Source organism: Bipolaris victoriae (genome assembly GCF_000527765.1).
Source record: "Bipolaris victoriae FI3 unplaced genomic scaffold scaffold_20, whole genome shotgun sequence".
NCBI classification, from domain to species: domain Eukaryota; kingdom Fungi; phylum Ascomycota; class Dothideomycetes; order Pleosporales; family Pleosporaceae; genus Bipolaris; species Bipolaris victoriae.
Window position 1 is genome coordinate 203198 of NW_014575372.1, and position 21543 is coordinate 224740.

The following is a 21543-nucleotide window of genomic DNA, read 5'->3' on the forward strand; positions in this document are numbered from 1 at the left end:
CAGTTGACTTGACATATCACAGCAAACATGGCTGACGACGACAACTTCGACATCGACATCTACGGAGATGACTCGTACCAAGATTCGACCGCACAGCATGATACCACCGTAACCGACGCCAATGCCCCAAACGCAGATGCCAATGTAGCCAACGCAAACGACGCACAAGAGAACGCGGCTACCGAAATGGGAGATCAGACAACCAACCTCAAAGGTCCAGGTGAAGCAACCAACGGAAACGGCCACCACGACCAGAGCACACAACAGATAGCATCCACAGGAGGCGCATCCGGTCTCGATGTTCACAAGCAGGCACCTCAGCAGCAGGGCACCAAGCGAAAGCAAGGCGAGGACGATGATCGCCCCACCGATCCCGGAGCTACAGCCGCTTTGATGATCAACGACGTCAACTGGTGGATTAGCGAAGAGGATATTCGTGGATGGGCTAACCAGAGTGGTTGTGAAGACGAGCTCATTGAAGTCACCTTTAATGAGCACAAGGTCAATGGAAAGAGCAAAGGGTTGGTTTCCTGCGGATGTTAGAGCAACTTGTTACTGATATCTCTTGTAGTCAAGTTTTTACCCTACTAAACTCACCGCAAGCAGCTACTGCTCTCAAGCATCAAATTGAGACCTTGTTCAAAGACCAAGCCCATACTAAAAAACCGACCGCCATCTTCAGTCCCCCACATGTCAACCCGTTCAAGACGCTACCAAAGGACGTACCCGCACGAGACAAGGGCAGGAACGATCGTGCTTCATCTGGTAACTTTGGTGGCCAGGGTGGTGGCTTTAACAACAGGGGCGGGTATAACAACAATAACCGAGGAAACTTCAACAGAGGTGGCGGCATGGGCTACCAGAACAATCGCAATTTCTCGCCTGCTGGTGGCAACATGGGAGGTAATATGGGAGGCTATGGCACACAAGCTCCGATGAACAACTTTGGCAACCCCATGGGGGGCATGAACAACTTTGGAGGTAACTTCAACCGCGGCGGCATGATGGGTGGTAACATGCGGGGTGGCATGGGCAACCGTGGCCGTGGCGGCAACATGGGCATGAACGCCATGGGCGGAGCTCCTATGGGTGGTATGAACATGCCAATGGGCGGCAACATGATGGGCATGGGTACCAATATGATGGGTATGGGCGGTGGCAACATGGGAATGATGGGAGGAATGGGTATGTTGAGACACTCTCATATTAGTGACTTGACTCCACGCTTTTTATTTCATGTCTTGAACACTGGCTAACGCTATTTTTGCAGGAGGTGGTTTTGGCGCCAACCCAGGCTTTAATCCAGGATTCTTCCAAGGCCAGGGCGGTAACGATGGCAGCTGGCAAAACCCACACGGCGCTAAGAGGCCACGTCCTGAGTAGTTCCTAACATGGAACTTTTACATTCCGCGCCTTCGGCCTTTCTATGGGATCTGCATACATACATATGGCGAGACCCACTTTCAAACGACGCGTTGATCTATAACGCATATCGACTTGCATGCATACACGAGACGAAACGAAGCCAACCGTTTTCGGGATGTCAACAATCGTCTCCTTACTGGCACGAAGACATTTGATGTTCCCGACTCATCTTTTTCTGGGTTCCTCAATAGCATACGTCAAGGAATGGCTTTTTCTTCCTCTTGTATCGCTTTTTTCTGAGTTCCTTGCAAGCGGTGCACGCAACAAAATGGCGACATATTTTCACAGTTCTGTTCGAATAATCATCTCGGCGTTTTTTGGTGGGGGTTTGGCAGGTCCTTTTTTCTTCGTCAAAGAATTGATTCTTTTTCTTTCTTCATCTATGTCCTTGGTAGCTTTTTCTTTATTTTCCACCGTCTGGTTACTTAGTCTTGCATACTAGGTATTTTTTTTTAGCACGGTGTCATGGTGTTTGTTCGCTCTCTGGAAAGCGACATAACATAAACTCTAGCATAGGTTTACAAAGACAAGATATTGTATTCCTAGAGCGATATGACGTGTTTGCAGTATGCATAGTTCTTTCTGGATATTACGGAAGCCTTTCTTGTATTATTAGTGTAGAAAATATGAAGGAAAAAAGGGAAAAATCGATAAACTGTTGCGCGAGACGTGTTCCGTCCATGTACACTACTATGAGTTGCAGCATTCTAGAAGAAGAGGAGCAAACTCCCTCGTTGTCGTGACCTCCCCTTCCCACACAAAAAAATTCACCATCTTTGGTGGAAAAACAGCAAACCAAACTAAAAATCGCCCAAGTGGCCCTTGATTAATTTGGAAAATAGGCCCGGGTCCGGGAACCTGCGCATATAAAGTATGCAATATAGATGGGGCGAATCCTTATTAAATCATCCCTAATATGTACCTGCTTCACAACCAATCGCCGTTTCGTACCTACCCGCTTTCCGACCCGGGTTTCCATCGCACCAGAGCTGCAGCGAGCGGAAACAAATTTTCTAGAAACAATTTCGGCCGAAGCGGCGAAGCGGCGTGATGGGGTAATATGGGAGGGCAGAAAGCTTGATTGAGGGGGAGGGGTGTCTCGTGGCGCTAGTTGGGGTGGGTTTGGGAGGATATGTACTTCATTTATTTTTTGAAGTTGTATAGTGCGGTTGTTTGAGGGGATACGATGGTGTGATGGGGGTAGTGAGAGTGTATATAGTTTGGGTTTTTTCTCACTAGGTTCGTAATATGTGTGTAGTATTGTTAAGCTGAGGTTTTATACGTTGTCTTGGCAGATTCTCGCCCGACATGAAGATTACACATTCGAGTGCAGCAATGCTGCTGATTAGCGGCGCTGTTGCCGTTGCCCAGTGTACGTAATGTATTTTCCTGAGAACAAAGGGTGGTTTTGGGATGTCGGGAAATGGAGACATTTTGTACTAACGAGCTACGAAGCAACAAACGGTTCCACTGGAGTCCTATGCCCGTCCACCTCCAAATTTGCTCCCCTCTCCGCTGGAACATTCTTTGCAAAACTGAATCCAGGCTGGAATGTAGGGAATACCTTGGATGCTGTTGAAACAGAAGGATCCTGGAATAATCCGCCCGTAGTAGCTAGCACTTTCGACGATGTGAAGAAGGCTGGTTTTAAAAGTGTGAGAATCCCTGTCACGTGGGCCTACCACTTCACCTCGCAAGGTCCGGACTGGACGGTCGACCCAGTATGGCTTCAAAGAGTGTCAGATGTGATCGACATGGTGACTTCACGTGGCCTTTATGCCATCGTGAATGTTCACCATGACTCCTGGACTTGGGCAGACCTGACCTCAGCTAGCACCAACGTAACAGCTTTAGAGGAACGCTTCAGTAAACTCTGGCTGCAGATTGGGACCAAGCTGGCCTGCAAGAGCGAGATGCTGGCATTTGAGCCAATCAATGAGATCCCGGGGACTACACCTGAACATGGGGCAATTGTCAATCGTCTCAATGATATCTTTTTGCAGAAGATCAATGAGGCGGGGGGTCATAATTCGAAGAGAGTGGTTACATTGGTTGGAGCGGGTGAGGATGGAGTGAAGACGAGTATGTGGTTTAAGAAACCGGATCAAAAGTTCAAGAATCCCTGGGGTATTCAGTTCCATTACTACAGCCCTTACGATTACGTCTTTCAAGCATGGGGTAAGACGACATGGGGCTCCGAAGCCGACAAGGCCTCTCTCGAAGGTGATCTCGCTGCTGTACGGTCAAACTTCACGGATGTCCCAATTGTCATCGGAGAGTGGGCCGTATCACCTGTAGCTACAGAGACAGCTGCAAGATGGCGTTACTTTGATTTTTTCGTGCGTACCGCCGGAAAGTACAATATGTCGACAATTTTGTGGGACAACGGAGCGGACCTGCTCAACCGAGCAACACACCTCTGGAGGGATGAAGTGGCCATGGATATCTACCGCAATGCGATAAAAGGCATCCCAAACGCTTTGCCAGACAGTACTACAGACGGCGCTGTCACTACGCAGCAAAGTTCCGCGTACATCTACCACGCAAAGAATGAGACGGTCAAGGACGTCACACTAAGTTTCACCTTCAACGGTAATACACTGAGCAAGATCAGCAAGGGTAGCAGGCAACTTGCAAAAGGAAAAGACTACACCCTCTCAGGCCAAGAAATCACCTTCAAAGCCGCATATCTCAGCTCTATCATCACGCCCTCATCGCCAACAGGCAGCCTGACGAACCTCACTTTGACATTCAACCGTGGTGCCGCCTTACAGGTGAACGTACTCCAGTACTCTACCCCTGTGCTATCGAGCACCTCCGGTCCCCTGCCAGCCGCAGGCCAAGACCTACGCATCCCTGTCGCATGGGCTGGCATCAATAGGCCCGCTGCCGTCAAGGCGCAAAAGTCAGATGGCACATACCTCGTCGATGACTGGACCCAGTACCTCGGGCCTCTCCAGCAAGGCCGTATGACTTATGGCAATCAGTGGGACTGGGATGCTAACAATGTGATTATTAAGGCAGCGGCGGTGGACGCAGTTCGGGCTGCGAACAAGGATACAACACTAACGATTGAGTTTTATCCTAGACAGCCTGGGAACAGTGTTGTTTATACTCTTAAGGTATGAGTGGGTTGGTAGGGTGCGAGGCGGGGAGATGAAACGGGAATGTATACACAGGCTTGAGGTGCCTGGATAGACGAATAGATTGCTCATTTTATACAATTGTGATATGATGCAGCTTCGAAGTTCTTGATATCTATTGGCACTTCAAGAAACGAATAAATTCGCTATAAGACTGGCTGCAGGTGGATGGTACTGTATACTTGGAAGACGAACGTTCAAGAGGAGAGACTGGATTTGGAGAAACTACTGATCATACGCACAAATCGAACACATTATGCCCTAACATAAAACAAACATGCGCCCTTTTGCTCGCATGATGGGCCGACTCCACTATCTTCATGTCCACAATTGCCTTTAAATTGCCTAGCGCTCGAGTCAGCAGCCCTTTCCGAGGTGGAACTCCGCAAGCTTAGAAATGCTCACAATCCTTTGATGCTATCAAACAATGTATATAATCGACAAGCAACAACGAGCAGATTCAAATCACCAATTACCCGTTTCATTAATCAAGCCAAAATAAAATAAAATACATAGTCAATTGCCTTCGAAGCAAAGATGCCCAACGATCCCGTCTCGCTCGCCACTCTCTCGACACTCCCCTCCACCTACGACCCCAACAAACCAGTCTATATGCTCAACCTCTGGAAATACCGAAAAGAGGCTTCCTACCGCCCTGAGCATGCGCACCTCGCCGGTGACGCATGTTCAGGCCAAGAGGCCTTGGGACGCTACCGCGCTGCCATCGCCCCTTTACATCCACCCAACACTAGTGTCATCTTCTCCAGCACCGTGTTGGCTAAGATTCTTGTCGCAGAAAATGAAGACTGGGATTTTGTTGCAATTCTCAAGTACGAGACTCTAGAGGGGTTCAAGAAAGCCATCGGAAGTAAAGAGTACAGGGAGGAGGTGGAACCGCATAGATTGGCGGGGCTGGAGGACGGGAGATTGATTGTGCTGGATAAGCTTGAGTAGAAGAGGGAAATGTAAGCTAATGAGAGCTGGTCTTGTCACATAAATTTTAGCAACGTGTCTCAAAAAAAAGCTTTTCAACATCCATGTGCCCAGTTGCCAGAATCTCAACTTGGAATTTTTGTAACTAAAGCGCGGTCAGCGAGGGAAAGGTCACTTCGACCCAGTGGTGCAGATCAACTCAATGAATATTGCGAACAGTAGCACATGAATTAAGATGACTCATAATCATGATGCGCGTGTATACATGCGAGAAGGATTCGTACCCATCTTGTCGTCTCCATCCATGGTGCTACTTAGTCGCGGCTACGCACGGCCCTGCATACTTATCTTCTTAGCGCTCCCGCAACCCCCCACACCCAAGTATCCACCGACGTGTTCCCCATTAATACTTGTCAGCATCCGACACTCCGGGAATGCGATGAGGACCTGTTTTGGGTCTCTCTCCGACCCAGAAGATGCGCCGTCCACCGGAAGCTCACTACAGCTTTTCGATACCCTCGATTCACGATGACACAACGCTCGATTGTCGCATATATCAACCTGATGCCCTACTGCGGCCGGACAACTCCGATGATATAGCGAAATGGACCAGGAAAGGGATAGTCATGGCACACCCATACGCACCTATGGGCGGAAGCTTTGATGATCGCATAGTTGGGATCGTGATTGACGAGTTCTTGAATGCTGGCTTCATCGTGGGCGTATTCAATTTCCGGTAAGATCCTTGCACGCGGACCCCGAGCATACAGCCATTGACTCACTTGTCATAGAGGAGCACACGGGTCCAAAGGACGGACGAGCTGGACAGGGAAACCCGAACTGGACGACTACATTTCTTTCGCAGCATTCTTCATGCACTACATTTCTAATCTCCAGCCTTCTTTACCACATAATCTCTTAGCATCGGAGCAATCCCCATTGTCCCCCAACTTTAGTGAATCAGCGCCAGTTCAGAGCGACGTTTGCCCTCTAGTCGTGCTGGGAGGCTACTCTTACGGATCCCTCATTCTTCGCAATCTGCCACCTGTGCCAACCATTCTGCAGCCATTTGCTGCCCCACTAGAAGGCTCAGCAGCTGAAGAAATTGTACTTCGTGCCGGCAAATTGGCAGATCAAAGCAACATGGAATGGGTCGCGCTGGCTAGAGATGAAACCCGAGCTAGGAGGAAGAACAGAGCAAAGCACAACACACGCCCTTCGATCACAATGGGCGGTGAAGAGACCAGTCCGGGCAAGAGGAGAAGCAGTAGAGAAGTGAGACGAAGTCTGGAGGGGAGCTCTCGCCTAGAAATACGTACACGGTTAAGGAGCCTAAGCCACAGAAGGCGTGACAATGCCGAGGCCACGACGCCGACGAAGGTGGAAAACACAAATTTTACAGTGCCTGACGTCCGATATCTTCTCATCTCGCCACTGACGCCGCCTTTGTCTTCGCTAGCCGCCCCAGCTCTAATGCACAAGTTTTGGAGTAGGTCCAAGGATGATCACCAGGAGACGGTTGGCAAGCACGTGACACTGGCCATTTATGGGGACCAGGATATCTTTGCATCTGCCAAGAAGCTCCGCGACTGGGCTGAGCAGCTAAAAGCTAGTCCTGGATCGCGGTTTCGTAGTGTAGAGGTTGCAGGTGCGGGTCACTTTTGGGTAGAGCAGGGTGTGGAAGAGAAGTTGAGAGTAGCCATGAGGGAATGGATTGTGGATATGTAAAACGTACAGCATGAATCAAATTACGTATTTGATAACACCACTACTGCTGTCTACAATCAAGGGTTTCTTGACCAGTAGCATCCGTCGAAGAGCTGGACGCACATGTCGACCACAACCGCTCCAGAATCGATAAGAATATCCGATTATTGAAGAACGATTCAGCATCAAAACTGATTCTTTTCCAATTTCTGAACTGTAAAAAAAGGAGTTTCTAAGTTTCAGTGCCGAAGAAGCTTTCTTGAAGTCTTCTCCTTGATTGACTCCTGCGAATATCTTAGCCAATTCCTGTATCTAACCACTTCAGATAAACCATATCAGTCAATATACACAATTATATATAAACTAACACGATAAGAATCGATGCCTAAAATATCCCAGTCACACAACCTGGACCCGACTGTCAATTGACGCGATAACCCGGATTCACTCAGCAACCCAATTCCTAGTGGTGTGAAACCTCCCATTCCTGAATGTCTTTGTGCGACACTCCCAGTATCCTCTCTCGTCTGTGAGCTTCCTCTCCCTAGTGACTCTCACCAGAGGATATCGGACTTCATGTGGGTTGACCTTGGGGCGCTTTGGTCTACGCTCGGGACTCGGAGGTCGCTCTTTCTTTGTACTACAAAGAGCCAGTATACACACACGAGAGACTGACCAAACAAATGTGGATTTACTCATGAGGAGGTGAAATTTATTTTTTGGCTCGATGATGCGTAGTTGCGATGTGCCGAGTTCCATTTGATGGTGATTCCCACTCTGTGTTAAGTGATGCATGGTTGTGACGGGTTTGCTTCTATGGCCTGTGTGAGAAAAGCGGGAGGGAAGATTGTTTGTTTGGATTTCTGAGTGATATGGAGTATGTAGTATGCACGCTAGGCTTCATCTGGTAGGCACTGCTGCACCGGCGGTGACGTCTGCAATATCTGAGAACTGCCCTTTCCAAAAGAGAGTGCCGTGCACAATCTTGCACTATCGCCGAGACGTCTGCAAACAACTCAAATTAATTGTTTTGTAGCTCAATGTCACAATGCAAACTTAGCGAAGGTACCAGGGCCGACACTAACGGGCATCATCGATTTGTGTTAGGTAGAACGTGGTTTGGAGTAAGGCCCTTTTAGCGGACATCGAGAATGATGTTGCGAGTAAGGAGGAAGGCGAGGGGAGGAACGACGACAACAACAACGTGAAGCAGCGTGAGATGGCAACAGCAGTAGTGACGATTGTCAAGAACTAATTGCAAGAAGAAGGGTGATCCTTCAAACTCCGAGAGGAGCTCTATCATGCGCTACCAAGCTTAGTGTAGTAATTTGTGTGAGCGGCAATTTCTACATTACTTACTAGGGCACGGTCCGTTACAACAACGGTAGCGGTCAGGTAGCGCAACGAAGAATGGGCACGAAGACTTCTGTGAAAACCCACTCTCTGTTTCTTTTTGTCATAATGGATAGATAGAAATGGGCACTTGACACATATCTAATTATGGAGGGTCTAGTAAAGGTTACAGTTGTGCGTCTTATTTCAACACATTAGGATATAGGACACTATTGCAGCTTTAGCGACATATTACGATCGGTCCCTAGAGGGATTTTCAAGTTGATGACGTAGCCATAGCAGATATATAGCAGATATAGGGTCTGGATGCAGCAATGGGCCAAGAGGTTCATGATGGGTTCGGGGTCGTGGTTTCGGTTGGCGTGGTGCATGAGGCGTACGTCAGCAGTCACAGCCACACCAGAAGCAGCCACGCCACGCGTCCTCGACGCATTTGAGGTCCCTACCATAGCGCCGTTCCTCTCCCATCGTGCCGCAACGCGTGTGCCCCTTGAAATATTACCAATTACCCGTATTTTTAGAAGCCACTCCGTATGTACCACAACATGTTGGCCTGATAGTGTTTGGACTCACCCGGCCGAGCCTATCGCCATGCACACCGTCCACGACTTCATATCAGCACTTCGTCCACCACCCAATCCGGAAAGATCGGCCTGGGTCCATGCCTTGACTAAACTTTTATTTCGGCCATATCTAAGCATAGCGCCCGCAAACAGGAGACGTCGCCACCATGCAGCGACCCAGGACATCTTCGCAATTGTCGCCAGGCCACAACTCCTTCAGGTACCGCCCCTTGAGTCACGCGGATGGCGAGGACTTTCGCATTCTGTGTCTCTATCCCGGCACGCTTGACGACCCAATTCGGTGTGACCTTCTCCATTCAAGTCTCGACTCCGACATTGAGTACGAAGCACTTTCCTACAGCTGGGCAACCGAAGATGGAGACGACAGCCTCTCTCAGCGCATTGGCTGCGCATATGTAGGCGATGAAGACAGTGCGGAATTCTCGGTAACCTCAAACTGTGCTTCTGCACTGCGCAGGTTGAGACTACCCTCTCAGGAGAGATTCTTGTGGATCGATGCCATTTCTATTAACCATGACAATATCGAAGAGCGAAATCACCAGGCCGGCCTCATGGCCGACATATATGCTGGGGCCTCGCAGGTCCTGGTGTACCTCGGAGAAGAAGACCTCGGCTTCGCATCCAGGAGCCTATGGCTGGACAGCGAGAGACGCCAATCAGCCCTGACAAAGCTTTTTGCAAAGAGATGGGTTTCCAGAGCATGGGTGATTCAGGAGGTGGCACTCGCACGAAAACTCATGATGATTATGGGAGACGCATCATGTGCCATGGACGCCAACCTGATGAGCCGGATCCGCGGGCGAGCAAAGATTTCACGACTACAAGTTCCTGGCCCGCTAGCTTGGGATCCTTTGGCTAGCGCCCCGACAAGAGATCTCCTCACATTGCTACTCTTATCACGACATTCCAGCTCTACAGATCCAAGAGACAAAGTATACAGCCTGCTGGGACTAGTTAGCGAACGCCTGCAAAGCCTCATCACTATCGACTATTCTCAAAGCATCGAGGAGGTCTTGGTGCGTACGGCTGCAGCCATCATCACCTGCCGAGAGGACTTTGAGCTTCTGGCATATGCATCATTATCTCTCGGGCCTCGGCATGCAGAAAAGGGGTTACCGACTTGGGTGCCGGACTGGATAGAGCATCAAGGCGACATGACGCTACGTCCTCAATTCCAAGAAACTAGGATAGGCCCCTGGCGGTCTCTCGAAAAGCTATCCGGAAGTTCTTCTAGCACTGCAGAACTAGCCAAGATGGATTGGACAACAATAGTTGACATACCTTCGAGGTGGCCCACTGATCCTTATTTGACACCATCTATCACCGTCCGTGCACATTGTCTTGCAACTATTGACAACACGACAAAAGAAGGATATGGCCCGTCAGCACGATGGCTAGATGGTCAAACCTTTGGTCGCGATCTAATGGCTTTGATAGGCAGCGGGTCAAATCGAACAAGTCTCGATCCAAGAACATGGCCTGCACAATACAACTGGCTACTCGATCCGTCATACACTCGCTCCATATCTTCTATTATGCAAAGTAATACCCAGTCTGCAATGGGACCCCCTGAGAGTATCTACCGGACCGCAATACAGCATTTCTGTGCCGAACTAGAAACACACGGCAAAAACCAGTACATTTTCCGAGCAGGCATGCTTCCAGCAGTAACAAGCCACAATTTTGTCGAAGGCGACAGCGTATGGGCCGTAGATGGCTGCAGGATCCCTCTTATTCTGAGGAGGACGCGTGATTCTGAGGGTTACCGAATCGTAGGCAACTGCCATATCTTCGCACTCTCACACATGGACTGCTGGTCTACGTCAGGAACGGGGCTCGAGCAACGGTGGAGTTTTGACCCCTTTCGTCACATGGATGCGCCAGGCACGCAAACAATAAAGATTGTGTGATTGTTTAGAGAAACTGTTATGATGGCTTGTTCAAGACCTTTTTGCTTTTACCCTGTGAAGTCGATTATTACCTTCTTGTTCGAGCACGTACTGCCTTTGTTTCCAACCGTGCATATTTCATCTGCATATTGTCTCCTCTACTAGCCTTGTTTAATTCAGTTCACTCATTCTTCTACCAACAACATTTCATATGAGCGAGTTTGCTAACAAGACGTGTTGAAATAGAAGATTCATCAGACAAACCGCTTTGTTTCTCGCCCAGTACACTATCATAGCATCAGCATCGTTCCAAGCGACTCGACAAGTTCCATCATCTGCCAGCAGCGAGAAATAACAAAAGGAGTTAAGAAATATAAATCCAGAGAAGCCCTCAATGTCATATCAACCCGCAAAAATCAATTAAGACCGGCAATATATATACACTTAAAACCCCCCCACTCACCCACTCTTCTTCCCCCTCCACCTCTCCAAAAACCTCCCCACAGTTCTCATCTCCCACAAATGCGCCTCACGCATAAACTGCGGTTCCTTCTCCACATCCCCAATCCCCTCGCCATCCCACATATGCCCCCCATCGACAATCAGATAACTCGGATAATCATCACTGCTGATCCTTACCCCATCCAGCAATGTAGAATGGTAGCACTGATCGAGCCACACGTCCGCCGCGCCATCAATAAACGCCAGGTTCTTAACGCGCATGTTGGAGGAGCCGTAGACGTTGTTGTACTGGATTTCCGGGAGAGCGGGGATGCGCGAGTGGGATCCTGGGGGGAAGGATTGGTTGCACCAGGCTTGGTTGTAGGAGATGTCGAGGACGCGGGAGATGAGGGAGGGACCGGTGCGGGGCGCGGTTTGATAAGAGGCGATTTCCGTACATGTGGAGTAGAGGTAGGAGCGGGTGTTTGTGTTTGTGGGGTCGGCGTAGAAAGTCGCGTTTTGGGTGCTGAAGCAGCCGTCGTCTGTGCTGTTGATGCGGCCGGTGGTGCAGAGGGGGAGGACGACGGTTTTTATGTAGGCCGCGTAGTTGCCGAGGCCGGTCCAAGGCTCGCCGTTGGAGTGGGCGGAGAGGGCTGTGTCGGTGGCGAGTTGGGAGGCTGGGGGGTTGGGGTTTGTGATATTTGAGCAAAAGTGCCAGAAGTCGTCGGAGCCGTCACGGGGGAACCAGTTGAGCTCTTGCCAGGTGTTTGTTGGATAGGATATGGGACCGCCGAGGGGAAAGGCGATGGTTGAGGCGAAGTCCTGGAGACTGGAGAGGGAGCCGAGGCCGAAGATGTCTTTGAGTTGTTGGATGGCGGCTGTGTTGCCGCTCTCGATTAGGGCGTCCATCTTGTCGATTATGGAGATGATGCGGGAAATGCAGTCTGAAGGGCCAAACTTCATCAGTGGCTTGTACCAGTTGGGATATTCGAGTTGGACCGTGATGGTGGCACTGCTACCGATACCGCCGGCAAAGATGTCGTTGTACATTTTCATCGTGAAGGCTACCTGTGAGCCGGCAAGAGAGCCACCGTACATGACCCATGGTGTATCGGGACTGCTCAGGTCCGCATCAACGCCTGGAAACTTGACGTGCTGTCTAAAGTACTCATTGTCGGCAATAGCTACCATCCATTAGTCTGTCATCATAAAACAAAAGATACCAGACTCTCCACTTACTCTGCTCAGTAGTCAAAAATCTCAATTCATCCGTGGTAGTCGTGTTGTATGGGAAACTGTACCCATAATACCGATTCTCAAGCACAACACCAAGCCCATTGAACTTTTTCATCAAAATCTGTATAACTAGAGTCACATATCGTTAGCCCCTCAACTGTACACATCTATACCCTCGTTTGAATGCATATCAATAACTCACTTCCCGTCTGTAAATTCTCAAGCTGCCACTCCCCCCACGTCTCTCCACCGAGATACAAGAAAACCGGACCACCAGGCTTATAATACGACTTGTCGAAAACTTGAAGATACACGCAACGTCAGCTCATATATCTCATTTTCGTCAGACAATGTAAATACTTACAGTATCTCTGTTTAAACGTCTCATTCGTATGCGGTACATAGCGATCGCTATGCGGGAAATGATCAATCTGCAGTACCCCCAAAAGTCAACATAAAATTATCCTTTTCTCTTCTTCTCTAATATCACGCAAAGAAGAGTCGCCAGTACTGCATGTAAGATGGAAAACATACCGGCTGATCGATCGTATGCGCATCATACGCCCATTGCCTCTTCCCAAGCCGGTCCTTCACCGGCGCAGACGCAGGTGTTCTCGCACACGCCAGAGTCGCCAGGCTACTCGTAAGTAGCGCCAGCAGTTGCACTCTCATGTTTTTTCTTTTTCGTTTCTTCCACCGTTAATCGATCGCGTTTGAATACAACAAAAAATCCTCAAACTCTGATCGTGTGATTCGTTTTCCAGAAACCCTGGAAAGGAAGGAAGTAAGGAGCCAAGGAAAATAAGCTTATAGATGTGCCCAGTCGCTTGGCTTTATGTATACACTACACACATTCATACCATACAAACGAGCCATTTATTCTTCTCTCAATAGGGCGGGATCACTGGACCCTTTTTTTTTACAATTCAAACATTTTGCGGTGAGAACACGAGGGCAGAGCGAGTACGGTGGCCCGAGACATGCTTGTAGTTGAGCAAATGTAAGCATAGGGCTTACTGTGCTTTGACTGTATTACATACTTATTGATTGATGGTTCGGAGAAATACCGATTCAGCCTGCTAGCTGGGGGATGTGCAAATTACCGAGAGACCCCTTTTACGATGGATGACGTAATCGAGTTTTCGGGGTGGTCTTGAGTTATACAGTGCTGGATAGAATTGTTAACTTGCTGATATTTTAATAGGTGTTTTGAGTAATGAAGCCCGGATGATTCTATGATAACAAGATAGTACAGAGTTACCTTTGCTGTCTTCGTACCTGATGTCACGCCGCCACCATGTCAATCAACTATCTTCTTCGACGGCCTGACTTACAATTCTGCACGCTCATACGTAGCATCAGTCGCAACCATCTGCGCAATATTTTCATCACCATCAACCCCGATCCCGCTCCCATCATTCCCTCTGACCCTTTCTATAAACCCCTCCAGCATATACCGATACGTAGTCCACCAATCCTATCCCTTGACATATCCCTTACCAGCCTGCTCCACATATACACCTTCAACCTCCTTACCTCTTTCGTCTCCCCAACAACCTCGCTCAACCCCACCTTCCTCACCGTAGTAACCATCTCAACACCAACCCGATGCCCCACATGCGGTCCCATGAAATTCCACAAGACATCCGTCTTGCACCTCGCCGTCTCCCCGTCTAGCGCCTGACTCCGCAACCACACATGCACACTCAACACCGCATACCGGAAACTAGTCCAGCAATCCGTAAGCCACAGAAACCCGTATCCTCCCCCTTAGGCCTCCCCCCCCCCTCCAAATCCCCACAAAATAGCTCAGTCCCACCATCAGCAAACGCATACACAACCTGCACAGCCTACCCACAACACCGATCACAACACCGATCAAACAGCGAAGCGGACACAAGCTTCCTAGTTCACAGCCCCCCCAACATCCAAAAACCACACGCTGCGGAGGGGCTGACGAAAAATAAACGTAATAGCCTCGCTGCATAATGCAGCACCCGACACCTTTCCCCGCGAATTTCAAAAAGCTGAAGCCCGGATGTCGTGGCCGGGGAAGAAGCCGGCTGGGAGGGACTGCGGCGCGGGCCTCGGTGTGCTCGATGTGTATGTGGCGTCGAATTGGGAGAAGGGAAAGAGGTGCCAGGTGGGGGGGATTTGAGGCGGTAGTGGCTTGCGTCTAGTAGGACGGGTTGCATGGGGGCTGGTTCAGGATGGCGTGATGGGATAGCAATGGTGAGCGTGCTTCTTGGGGGGCGTTGGTGATGGATGGGTTTTTCCGAGGAGAATATGTGTACATGGCTTTTGAGGGCTGAGCGATTTGGGGCGTAGTGGAGTCTGTTTGCGAGGCGGCGGCGGCGGCGGGGGAGTTGGATATGCACTCGGTTGATCGGTAGGTGATGAGAGCTGTTTTGGGATTCGTAGTGAGTCTTGCAATATGATTGATTGGATTTCTTCACATACATTTCTTGCACGCGAAAAAGGACACTCAACTCACCCTCGTGACTATTATGCACAATGTGCATATCCTATCGTTTCGCATATGCCTCCGCCTCTGCCTTGCCTTTGTCTCGCACTACCACTGCAACGACGAGTACATCGGCATAGGATCATGTGGGGATAGTGTAATCAGCGCCGTGGGACCGTTTGCTCGACAAATGCAGATTAGGTCTAGCTCATTACCTCCTCTTCGTGAAGACCTATCGCATGGCGACAAATGAGAGAGATATGTGATCATGCACGCGATTTTCGCTGCACCAAGAATACCAAAGCGAAGGGCATCATGCTTCTTCGCCACGGGCTTGCGGCCAGCAGCCCATTCGCCAAACCCAGCGAGTGAGCTGAGCCAGTCAACGACTATCATGATATGTATGTAGATAAGAAGATATTTCGGCGAGTAGGATGGAAGAGAAGATGCGGGTTTTATCAGACTGGCGCGGTACAATGACGACAATGGGAGAGATAGTGTTGCACGCCTAGATGTCGCCATGGAGCGGGGAAGTTTGGTGAAATCGTGGATGCAGCGCTCGTCTCTCAAACCGCCATGATACCTGGGGACACGGAGAGAGAGATGGCATACTGGCAGATGCCAGCTATACCCAGGCACATCTTCCACCTGACCCAAGGACTTGTCCTGAACACTCTTTCTCCTCGTATCCAGTCTAAATACTTTACCTACTTGCCAACTCGTACAGTCGACGCTTGTGCCTTGAATGGCGCTCTCAAAGGAAGAATGCATTAACCACGATAGTTTAGCTAGAGACAAGACCAAGCCAGCGGTTCACTCCATATCAGGGAACCATTCCAAGGCATTGTCAAGAGTCAGATGGGTGGTCAGCGTGTCAAGTCAGCCATGGTAACCAGCGTGCCGGTAAGCAGCCACATAGTTCCTGCCTCCCCAAAGGTTCGTTCTTGCTCCACGAGGCGCTCGGGCTATCGCCGTCTTGGCATGGGACAAGGCAACAAGCTGCCATTCCTTTGTGTCGCTCTTTGTTCCGTCTTACGTGCATGCATGCGATACAGATAAAGTGCGTACATGTAGCGGAAGTTTAAAATGCAGCTGAGGTTCGGAAAGAGCCATATCAGGCTGAAGTGCTGGTATCAGATGCCGAATCTGGAGAGAGAGCTTACTGTACATACAGATATGCGACGTGTGACGGGGTTTCGGACCTGAGAAAAGATGGGGATCGGTTAGACGGAGCGGGACCATTATCAAACTCACCCCTTGTGCAAGAAATGTGTGCACATAGTTTAATGGCTAGGCGTTCTGGCTGACTTGCAGGTTTGATGGTGTATTGGAAGACGTGGCTATGCCGCGCTATATGGGCCAGAAATAGGTTCTTTGAGCAAGGAAGATCCCACGCTGCATTCATGTTCATATGCGAATTCGGCCCCCTATACCACCCCTTGCCAGGACAAATGTCGGATACATGGACATGGACATGTATGTAAAGTACATATTGTATGTACAGGACATGTGCCTGCATCCACCAGTGGGACCTAGAGTGTGGCAGCCACGACTAGAGTGGTTACACGACCTGGTTCGCCCGCGGATGGTGTGATATGCTGGGGGTGGTGCAAGCCTCGCCGTGTTGGGAAACCACTTTTTTGGGGGTGGCTAATCCAGGGTGGATTCAACAACCGAGGCATGAATCCTAGGGTGGGCCATTGTAGTCCGCTTTGGGATATGGGTTTGCGGTCGCTTAGCCCAGGAGTGTACTTAATGTCCGAAGGAAACGGAGTTTAGGTGGGGGAATAAGATGAGGCTGAGTGGCAAAGGGGAGGACGCGAATCATGGGTAGCGCAGGGCGGCCAGCAAGCAGGCGCGGGATGATGGTTGCTATTGTCAGCACGGCGACCGTGTTTCAGGGTTCAGAGAACAAGGTGGAAAAAAGCACAGAGCGGCAGTGGCGGAAAAAGGGTGAGGTCACGGTCAGGACAGCCGGAGATGGGTGGCCGCGTTACCGCATCGGACGAGGCGCATGAACGGCAGGTTCAGGAGGCTGCAGTTTGATCGACAGGGTCCCACACCGGCGTGCATTGTGTGGGAGATATTGATCCACGAATGCCTGGGTGCCTGCGAAACAGATGGCGCAAGCGATGTGCAAAAAGGATCGGATGCTTCATGTTGCACTTGGATCGCGCAGCTTGTCCCATTTGCGTGTGCTGAAGCACAAAGGTGACAAACCTTTGCGCCTTTAGTGGGTTACATGTGTGGTTGCTGTCCATGTCAATGCCGGTGGGAGGAAGTGCTCTACAGCATGGTACATGGGCAGAATGGTAATGTCCGCACCGGTGAGGGTCGTCAACCGACGAGAAAAACCTTAAGTCTTCGCCGAGAGTATCGGCGACTGGGCCAATTATGACGAAAGTTGTTTGGGCTGGTACCCATGCGCCGTGGTTTGAAAGGTTGCGCATCACGCCAGCCAGTCACATGAGCAAAAATAGATGGCGATACGCAGCTTGTGTGATGACGGGTTCCTCGCTTGTGAAGGAAGCGGTGAGAGGAGGAGGAGTAGCAGCAGTGGGCGCAAAGTTGAAGGCGGATCTTCCCTTTGCATTGGCCAATGGCAGGGCTGCAAACCACGGCCACTGTGGGATTTTTTGTAAAAACCGTCTGTCCAGTAGTGTGACGAGACCCGGCGATGTGGTTCTGGTCGACTAGACGACGGCCAAATCGTAACGGCGTCGGTGTTGAGACGGTGGCAGGCTGGGGTACACCGCTGGTAATGGGCGTGTCAATGAGTCAGAAGAGCGGCGGTTACGAGCAAATGACCGAAGGACGGGTGCGTCGAGCAAGATTTGGTTCTTGTCTGGGCAGACTGTCGGTGCGAAGAGAGCAGTTAGCGCGCGTGGAGACAGCAAAAAAAAAGGCATCATAGCAGGACTGCCACTAACGCATGGCGAGCAGGGGATCCACGATCTGCATGCAAAGAGGTGTACGATGTGGAAATACGGATATGAGTCAGATTGATCTGCCAGGGATGGAGAAAAGCAAAAAAGCCATGTGTGTGTGTGCAAGGAAGTAGGCAGCCATGGTGGAGATGGAGAGAGAGGGCAGAGGATTCAGCTGGATGCATGTACATGGGATGCGTGTGTGATTGTGTGCCTGGAGCAGCAGCATACTGACACACACACACAAAGCACACGCGAGAGGAGTGGGTAGAGGCGTCAGACGATGGCGTAGCCCAAACGCCTCGTCTGGCTGCTTCAAGGATGGATTGACGTCTGACATTGCGCATCTTGTTCCTAGATTTGGAACCAGGGGGGCGCACAGAGGACATGCAGGCTTACAACGTCGTGCTGCACCTTGCAGAGCCAATCGCTTAGCAGGCGCCCTCCCCCTCCGACTCTGCTACCTCCAACAATCAAATAATATGTGGGCCGAGAGAGGAATGGCGCATAGACGAAGCACAAATACATACACCACTCGGAAAAACCTGATTAAGACAAGGAAGGATTGACAAGCCCCAGCCGCACGCTCCCTGTGATTGCCCGACCACCAGCAGCCAACTGTGGCGTCGGCCCTCGCCCTCGCCCTCGCCCTCGCTCACTCGCTCGTCTCCCAATGGGCCAGGATAGCCGGGTTGTGGGTGTGTGACTTGGTGGTGTGCTCATTCCCAAGCACGAGTATCAAACGCAGTCAGGGTTGCCTTTCTCCGCCCGTGCTAAGACAACGTGGCTGAACGAGCGGGCCCCGTAGTCGGACACGGACGGGCAGACGGGCAGTAAGTAGAATAGAGCAAGGTCGAGTGTGTAGTAAGTAGAGTATGTAGCAAGTAAGCGTAGTAGCGCTGCCGCCGCTGCTTTAAGCCATTCACGTGGGTCGTCTGCAACCGCGGGATGCGCCACGGCTAATTACACAAGTATCATGACGAAGACGAACGGAGGAGAAAGGTTGGAGAGCGAGACGAGACGGGGCAGACAAAGGGTAGCGGCCAAAACTAGTACCACTACCGCACCACTCGGCACTTGGTCCGACTTGGATGTATCGGCGTGCAAAGCAGGTGGAGTACGCAGTAGTAAGTCAATCATGAGCGGTGAGATGGTGCAACGCTCGCAACCCGCCGTACGTCGTTTGAGTAACAACGGTCTCTGACTTAGCGGGGCCGTGATGCGTCGTTAGTAAGAATAGAGTCATCGAGGCGTAGATACTATAGCTGACGAGGGGAGGGGGGTGTGCATGCACATATGTCCGGGTATGCTTATTGGCTTTTGCAACTCGAACACGACCGTCGACCGACAAGGAGCGCCGACGCATCGTGGGTTTGCTACTGCTGCAACTGCAACTACAAGTGCATATGTACCGGGATATGAATTCTTCCAAGGCATACACCGGTCACGCGGAAGCTTTCGGTAGGGGCGGGTCAGGAACATGCAAAGGGCCAGCGTTGGCCTGACTAGACAAGCCCCCCGGTATTGGCTGCCTCTTGCACTTGTAAGGTAGACGTCACCAAACGGGCCACCACGCGCTTGTCATGTGGTGGTGGTGTACGAGTACGTGTACACCATCTTGGATGCCTCCATGGCCTCGTCCCATGTGTGCATCTGCCTAACCGTCGACGAGCCGCTCCACTCGCTGCAGCGCTTGTACCCATACGTACAGTAGACAAGACACTTTCCATTGTTAGCCCCGCGGCCTTGGCGGATGGCGGACAGCCACAAAAAAATGTTGGTGGTGTGCACGGCAACTACCTAGCAGCCCTTCGACCGACTGGCTGACGGGCTTTGGTTGCTTGCTAATGTTAGATGCAATGCTAATAATGATCATCATCGCCAGCCATCATGCAAGTGTCACACTGAGGCGCAATAGTAGAAAGGTATTATGAATAAGAAGGTGATCTTAGATCAGGTTATTAATGCTACAAATCAAGTATTTGTGGGTATTCCGCCAGGCTACTGTGGTGCCGTCTATGATTGCTAAAAACTCCAGAAGCGAGTGATGCATTGAGCACACAGCCAAAAATGTCCCAAGCGCCAACTAATGCATGCAAAAATCAAGTCGCTCAGTATTACAACGATTGTGGTGCGTGTGCCAGATAAGTCTAATGGTAATGGTAAAATATAAAAAAAGGCGTCTATCGAGAAGATTCATTTCCATCCACTCGAGCCAGCGGAGTGTGTTGGGATGCAGGAGCGTAAAACAAGTCGAGGCTAGAGGCCCAAGACGGTCTTGTTACCAAGACCAGTGTCGACGTTGCTATCCGAGGAGGATGCGTAAGAGTGCGTTTAACCGGATATCTCGTCAGGTAGTCAGGTGAGTGACAAGGGTGGGTTGTTGTCTCCGAAATCCAAGGCACAAAGTGCGTCGAGAAGAAGGTCGCGTCGTACTAGGAGGTGCCTGGCGTGGGAGTAGCATGCCAAGCAGCCGTGTGCGGGTTGAATCGGAGCCAGGTGGTGGTATTAGGCCATGTTTGGTGGTGGTGGTCGAGGATGCATGCCATGGTGCGGTGCCTGTTGGCGCACTAAAGCCAGTAGACTAGTCCAGGACTGAACATGGGAGCGGGTGATTGACGATGCGCTCAGTTCTTCTTTGTGGGGATGGCTGGCAGAGGGCCGGTTGGTGGTGGGCCGGGGCATGGAGGAAGGTTCTGGGGAGCCATGATGTCGTTGCAGAGGGTAGCGGCCATTGTGTGTGTTTGGTAGAGTTGGTAGAGTGGTTGGCGAGATGATTGGATGGATAGTAACCAAGGGACTAGTCGTCGAGTGGTGGTGGTAGGATGGTAGTGTAGTGGTAGCCGTGTATGATTGATGGTAGTGGTGTGCAGAGATGGAGATGGAGAGAGATATAAAACTCTTGCTGTGTGTGCTGTATTCGGCTCTGGATGATGAAACGAGCGTCGTGACAGTGGGGGCGCAAAGTATTTATGCTTGTGCTCAGATTGCAGAGGCCTAAAATGTCGGTCAGCTCTGTGCTTTGGCAGAGTGTGTAATGATGGGGGGCACGGGCCAAGCGGTGAAAGAGGCGTTGGGCTGATGAGCAGGAAAGGGGTGGCTCCTGGCGTGTGCATGAGCTAAACCAGGCCGAAACATTGCCCATCCCGGTCCGTTAATGAGCAGGGGTGCGAGCAAACACGAACCTTTGCGTTACCGCTGGCCGTTTCATCAGCCTTGTGACTGTGTGAATTTGGCACTCGCCCAATCCCGTCGCAGCAGTGTCGCCGCCCGCTGCCCTCGCTCTGCCTCGCTCTGCCCTCCCGCTCGGACAGCGCATCATCAATGGGGCCACACACACACCCCGACCCACGACCCACGCCCATGATGATGCTGATGCCAATGATGATGAGAGCATGCCCGACCGGCCATACTCACACCTTTCCCGACCACCAGCAGCAG

General features: G+C 50.8%; 7 protein-coding genes across 7 annotated transcripts; 5 read left to right on the top strand and 2 right to left on the bottom strand.

Moving 5' to 3' along the window:
• Window positions 1-27: 27 nt before the first annotated feature.
• On the top strand, window positions 28-1383 carry COCVIDRAFT_24443 (hypothetical protein; the record flags this gene model as incomplete). The annotated part of the gene is made up of 3 exons (XM_014703708.1): window positions 28-521; window positions 572-1185; window positions 1271-1383. The coding sequence occupies 3 exons, from the start codon at window positions 28-30 to the stop codon at window positions 1381-1383; spliced, it is 1221 nt and encodes a 406-aa protein (XP_014559194.1).
• Window positions 1384-2733: 1350 nt separating this feature from the next.
• Window positions 2734-4553, top strand: COCVIDRAFT_92528 (glycoside hydrolase family 5 protein; the record flags this gene model as incomplete). The annotated part of the gene is made up of 2 exons (XM_014703772.1): window positions 2734-2797; window positions 2881-4553. The coding sequence occupies 2 exons, from the start codon at window positions 2734-2736 to the stop codon at window positions 4551-4553; spliced, it is 1737 nt and encodes a 578-aa protein (XP_014559258.1).
• Window positions 4554-5105: 552 nt separating this feature from the next.
• COCVIDRAFT_92288 (hypothetical protein) lies at window positions 5106-5522 on the top strand (the record flags this gene model as incomplete). Its single annotated transcript, XM_014703773.1, has 1 exon — window positions 5106-5522. The coding sequence occupies one exon, from the start codon at window positions 5106-5108 to the stop codon at window positions 5520-5522; it is 417 nt and encodes a 138-aa protein (XP_014559259.1).
• Window positions 5523-6127: 605 nt separating this feature from the next.
• Window positions 6128-7229, top strand: COCVIDRAFT_92556 (hypothetical protein; the record flags this gene model as incomplete). The annotated part of the gene is made up of 2 exons (XM_014703774.1): window positions 6128-6237; window positions 6293-7229. 2 exons carry the CDS (start codon window positions 6128-6130, stop codon window positions 7227-7229), a joined length of 1047 nt encoding a protein of 348 aa, XP_014559260.1.
• Window positions 7230-7652: 423 nt separating this feature from the next.
• On the bottom strand, window positions 7653-8003 carry COCVIDRAFT_13820 (hypothetical protein; the record flags this gene model as incomplete). The annotated part of the gene is made up of 2 exons (XM_014703690.1): window positions 7653-7848; window positions 7885-8003. The coding sequence occupies 2 exons, from the start codon at window positions 8001-8003 to the stop codon at window positions 7653-7655; spliced, it is 315 nt and encodes a 104-aa protein (XP_014559176.1).
• Window positions 8004-9291: 1288 nt separating this feature from the next.
• Window positions 9292-11055, top strand: COCVIDRAFT_24447 (hypothetical protein; the record flags this gene model as incomplete). The annotated part of the gene is made up of 1 exon (XM_014703709.1): window positions 9292-11055. The coding sequence occupies one exon, from the start codon at window positions 9292-9294 to the stop codon at window positions 11053-11055; it is 1764 nt and encodes a 587-aa protein (XP_014559195.1).
• A 438-nt stretch (window positions 11056-11493) lies between these two features.
• Window positions 11494-13383, bottom strand: COCVIDRAFT_92308 (hypothetical protein; the record flags this gene model as incomplete). Its single annotated transcript, XM_014703775.1, has 5 exons — window positions 11494-12659; window positions 12715-12840; window positions 12914-13012; window positions 13076-13142; window positions 13246-13383. 5 exons carry the CDS (start codon window positions 13381-13383, stop codon window positions 11494-11496), a joined length of 1596 nt encoding a protein of 531 aa, XP_014559261.1.
• Between the last annotated feature and the right edge of the window lie 8160 nt (window positions 13384-21543).